The sequence below is a fragment of the Penaeus japonicus genome, unplaced genomic scaffold, assembly GCF_977035675.1.
Source record: "Penaeus japonicus unplaced genomic scaffold, GWHDUDI00000001_assembly GWHDUDI00000038, whole genome shotgun sequence".
NCBI lineage: Eukaryota > Metazoa > Arthropoda > Malacostraca > Decapoda > Penaeidae > Penaeus > Penaeus japonicus.
This window is the reverse complement of record NW_028234440.1, coordinates 7,578,051-7,583,050: the sequence shown is the minus strand read 5'-3', so window position 1 is coordinate 7,583,050 and position 5,000 is coordinate 7,578,051. Positions and strand designations below refer to the sequence as shown.

At 40.1% G+C, this 5,000-nt stretch overlaps 2 protein-coding genes across 2 annotated transcripts in view; one reads left to right on the top strand and one right to left on the bottom strand.

Annotated features, from left to right (window-relative positions):
• The window catches only part of LOC122259454 (uncharacterized), a 4,272-nt gene extending 2,876 nt beyond the window's left edge, over window positions 1–1,396 (top strand). Inside the window, exon 2 of the mRNA XM_043026224.2 lies at window positions 497–1,396. Coding sequence (XP_042882158.2) covers window positions 497–1,030 — 534 coding nt within the window. The 3' untranslated portion in view covers window positions 1,031–1,396. The remainder of the gene's footprint in view (window positions 1–496) is intronic.
• Window positions 1,397–4,263: 2,867 nt separating this feature from the next.
• The window catches only part of LOC122259453 (uncharacterized), a 1,728-nt gene continuing 991 nt past the window's right edge, over window positions 4,264–5,000 (bottom strand). Inside the window, exon 2 of the mRNA XM_043026223.2 lies at window positions 4,264–5,000. This exon is cut by the window's right edge and continues 73 nt beyond it. Coding sequence (XP_042882157.1) covers window positions 4,684–5,000 — 317 coding nt within the window. The 3' untranslated portion in view covers window positions 4,264–4,683.

The window sequence follows — 5,000 nt, the reverse complement described above, 5'->3', positions numbered from 1 at the left end:
GTGTGTGTGTGTGTGTGTGTGTATGTATGTATGTGTGTGTCTGCGCGCGTATGTGTATATGTGTGTGCATATGTATATGCAAACATTTATGTATTTCAATTTTCAACATATCTTTTTCCTTACCTTGCACTGACAAGCAGTAAGATGCACACAACTTTTAAAATATATAATCTTAAACAACTCATTAGTATTCACACAAAATACAGTGCATCAGCCAGAATGGCAAACACCTTGCTAATGTCTAACACTGAATGTTGAAATCCAGCTAGTTTTATTATTGCATCCACATGACACGGCAGGCGTGCATTCTTCTTTGCCACTGATTTGAATTATTAACACGTAGGATGACCATCAGCTTTCATTATCTCTCTCTCTCTCTAGTCATACATAAGTTCCTCTGTGTCCCGCTGAGGTAGGCGTTCGGGGAATTTTTCTTAAATATTATGTCTATTATAAGCAGTCCTTGATTCATACGTTCTATCATTTTCATTTCCAGAGTGTGACAGCGGTTGCTCTGTTTTGCCTCCTCGCGGCGACCTCGGCGGACGAAGGTCGAGGATCCAGCGGAGGATCCTCTAGGTTCTTCACTGGAGGCTTCGGCGGCTTTCCTGGTAACGGGGGATTCCAAGGTGGTTTCGGTGGCTCCCCTGGTTTTGGTGGTTCCGGTGGCTTCCCTGGTTTTGGTGGTTCCGGTGGCTTCCCTGGCGTTGGTGGTTTCGGTGGCTTTCCCGGTGCCGGTGGTTTCGGAGGCTTGAGCCCGGCCGCCGCCCAAGGCCCGAGCCAGTGCAGGTACTGGTGCAAAACCCCGGAGAACCAAGCGTACTGCTGCGAGACCACCCTGGAGCCCGAGGGCCCCGTCGGCACCAAGCCACTGGGCTGCCCCGACGTCCGCCCCACGTGCCCGGTGGGTCTGCGCTCCCAGCGTCCTATCCTCTGCTCCAACGACTACAAGTGCTTTGGGGCCGACAAGTGTTGCTTTGACAGGTGCCTGGAGGAACACGTGTGCAAGCCTCCCTCTTTCTTTGGTTGAGAACATTTCTTGGACAGGAATAACATACCATATATGATGAAAAGCGGAAGAGGTAACAGATGGAGTTGAAGCTGTGACCAATAGCCTTGAAACGTCACCTAGTCTATAACTTGGGAAAGAGAAACAAGCATTTGTATAATGTATAAAATCGAGAATGTACTCAGAAAAAGAAAAAACAACTTTTTTAGTGCATATCTCCACGCCACGAAACAAATAAAAGACAAAATCGTACATAAATAATTAATTTTTAAAAAATCATATGAAATATAAACTGAAAAAAATCTAAAGAATGTAGCTAAGTATATACATATACATACGCTGATGCTGAATCTAAGACCAATAAATATATATGTTCTATACTCGAAAGTTTGTTTATTTTTTTCTCAATCCTTAAATCTTATATATGAAGATGGTAAACCGATGCAAGACTTTCAAGAAATCGATTTTTTAAACTTAATAGTGTGGGTAGAGGGCATGATTAATGTTAATTAGACTACTAGACAAAGTTTTGTTTTTGTAATTTAACAGATAATGATAGGTACTCCATGAAATTACTTTTTTTTCTAAGCAACAGTATCTTTATTTCCTTATTTTTTGTTTACTATCATCAATATTATAATCACCCTTATCAATGTTTTTTTTCTGTATTCATTCCAATCTTTAGAATTTCTAGAATGGGGTTGGTGACAATCTAAACATAGGATCATAGTCGAGGCTTTATTCTCACTGCGCATGATAAAGATCTGAACAGTGGCGGAACTGAGGGAGGCACCTGGCGTCAACCGCCCCCCCCCCCCATTTCAGGGCGGTACCCCAAATAGTCCCCCCCCCCCCGCCTATTTACGACACTGGTTCTGAAACAAGCTTTTGACAAGTTTACTTATGATAGTAGAATGATGTTTATTTCCGAAAGAGTAAAATCACCCAGCAGAGGACTTACACATTATATAATTATTAACTAGTATCCTTTGTAAGCCACTGTTATTCAAGCTTTTTTTAAACACGACCCAGTTAGGCTTCATGTATTACCCTCGCACCCCAATTAGACAGTATTGCACACTAATCAGTAGTTTTTTTTAACTTTCCATTATCCATTTCGAAAGGCGTTTATTGTTGGTTATCCATTTTATTTACTCATAAATGCATTTTTTTCATTTCATAAGCATTCTAAATTATTCATTTTATATAACTATCCCTTTCTAATGAGACGCAGTGACCTGATGGCCGTTAGCTCGCGACTCCTACTTCGAGGAACCCTGGTGCGCATTTTCTTATGAAAGAGGTAATTCAGTTATGGTAAATCAACAGTATTTATTGACTGAAAAGCATTATATACAAACATTTCATCAAGTTACTGATAAAGGAAATGGCTAGAAAAAGCTTCTATAAGGGAAAGAAGTTATTCCCATCTAAATGTGTGCCGCTGCCACTGCACTACCGATGGATTGTTTACATTGTCCACGTGGAGGTGTGTGTGAAACGATGCTGTGTAACAGTTTTGCCAGATAACTAGCCGTATTCTAGGACGTTTTCTGCGCGTCGTGGCCATGTCATGTTCATGTTGTGTCCATGTCGTGCTCCTGTCACGAAGGCGGCATTCTCGGACGCAAAAGCGTGGCATGTTTGATTCAAGTTTACCAACCGTTCCAAAGTTAACATGTTTCGGATAAATGGCACTGTCCAAACGACACACTCATAAGAGAAACTACAATCATAGGTAGCACTAACAAAAGATAGCTCAATTTTGGTATGAATCAGTTGTTCTTAGTTAAAGAATTGACAACCATTTCACGAACGCACGGTTGGCAATTCGGTCTACGCTCAGGATGAGAGGGATCGTGTGTTTATGTATAGATCTTCCTTATTTTATGTGTGTATATACTGTGCATATATGTGTATCTTTAATATATCATACATATAGATTTAATGTATACATATTTCATATAATTATATATCTTAACTTTCCGTTCCTGACCACTGTTACCATTCATTTAACTTCACTCTCCTTCAAAAAGTCCGCCAAAAGGTAAACAAACTCAAAATCAGCAGAGAATCCATGTTTTCCTAAAATGGTTTGTAATCCAAGTCTAGGACAATGACGCCTAATGTATCCAATGTAGATATTATTTTCCAAACGTAGTATGCTCATATGAAGTGTTGGTAAGAAAGAGTACAGTAAAAATATGATTTTTTTCGCCCGTGTAACTACCGTAATAAGCCTACCCCATGTTGTGGAGTTTCCACGATTTTTCCACCTTTTACCACGCTTTTGACACGAACCCGCGTTTCTAGAATAACAAGCGCGGCATGTTCAAGCCATGTACCCTGCGCGTTAGGGACTTAAAATACAGATGAACATCTTACGGTTGGCAGCAGTCATCAGCCTTTAAAATTATTTACGTTTCTTTTCCCTTGTCGCCTGAAGGTTTGATACAGTTGAGTGGAATTCATATCATATGTCGTTTTGGTATATCTCATATAAGACAAAACTCTTTCATTTGACTTTTGGATATGCAAACTATTCTTATATCGAACAACAAATTTCAATATTCTTTAGAAATGGGAAGTAATAGCAATTGTAAGTCTCAATAGAAGTTAAAGGCCCAAGCTAAGGGCGCACATACTCAAACAAGCCGTTGTTTACGAGTTCAAGGACGTTGTAACCGTATGGACTTCTTACTATATCGTAACACACCTGTACTTTTTTCCTATTTAGTGAGCATGTTGCGAAGCCAATGTTTACATCGCAATTTAATGTGCCGTGTCGCCACGAGAGGGCAGGTTGACCGGTGTCCGGCGACAGCTATATCCACAAAATAAAGGGCATATATGTTTATTTTGCATTTGTATTATATAGAATGATGTATGTATATGGTCTTATCTTCATGTCCAATGAAACCGAATATTAATATACACCTAGAAATCCACACTTTACAAAAGCAGTTGGACTAATTTAGTCTTTCTAACTATATATTGGAATCTAATATATGATTTTTCTCTTTTATATTTGACGCAAAATCAAGTTATATATCGCTTTCTGTCATGATAATAAAGCAGTTTCCTCGAAATTCTCATTAGGATAAGTGTTCATTGTTTGTGGCCTGAACTCATGTTTACCTTAACCGGTCATGCTATATAAAATTTCAAATTGACAAACAATGATAATGATGTGAAGATGGAGAGGATGTTATAATGATAACGATGAAGATGTTGATAGTAATAATAAAGACAAATAAACGTTTCGAGTTATTATTAATTTCCTTATGATACATAAGCACCTGGTTGAGTATTTAATTCATACAGTTGTTTTCACTTCGTCTTCTGGGCAATATTTGAAACTTTGCCGACTTTGTCTTCAATTATTAATTCACTTATAACATCTGATACTAAAGTTTGAACTCCGATAACCTTCCAGTTAGGTAAGATACAACTTTTGATTTTTGGTAATTTATACATTATTTTATTTGGGTAACTATGATCTCAGTCCTGTTGATTTCAGTTTCGAAAGTATCATGTATCTTGCAGAAGATACGATTTTCATGTCGTCTATTACAGTTTGTTGGTTCTTCCTTTGGTTGAAGTGAAACTGTATTTACAAATTTATCATTATTGTTATTATTAGTTTTCGATGAAATGGTATCTAAGAACAGTTCTTAGCCAAAGAAAGAGGGAGGCTTGCACACGTGTTCCTGCAGGCACCTGTCAAAGCAACACTTGTCGGCCCCAAAGCACTTGTAGTCGTTGGAGCAGAGGATAGGACGCTGGGAGCGCAGACCCACCGGGCACGTGGGGCGGACGATGGGGCAGCCCAGTGGCTTGGTGCCGACGGGGCCCTCGGGCTCCAGGTTGGTCTCGCAGCAGTACGCTTGGTTCTCCGGGGTTTTGCACCAGTACCTGCACTGGCTCGGGCCTTGGGCGGCGGCCGTCAGACTAGCGCCAGGGAAGCCACCGAAACCTCCCTGGAATCCTC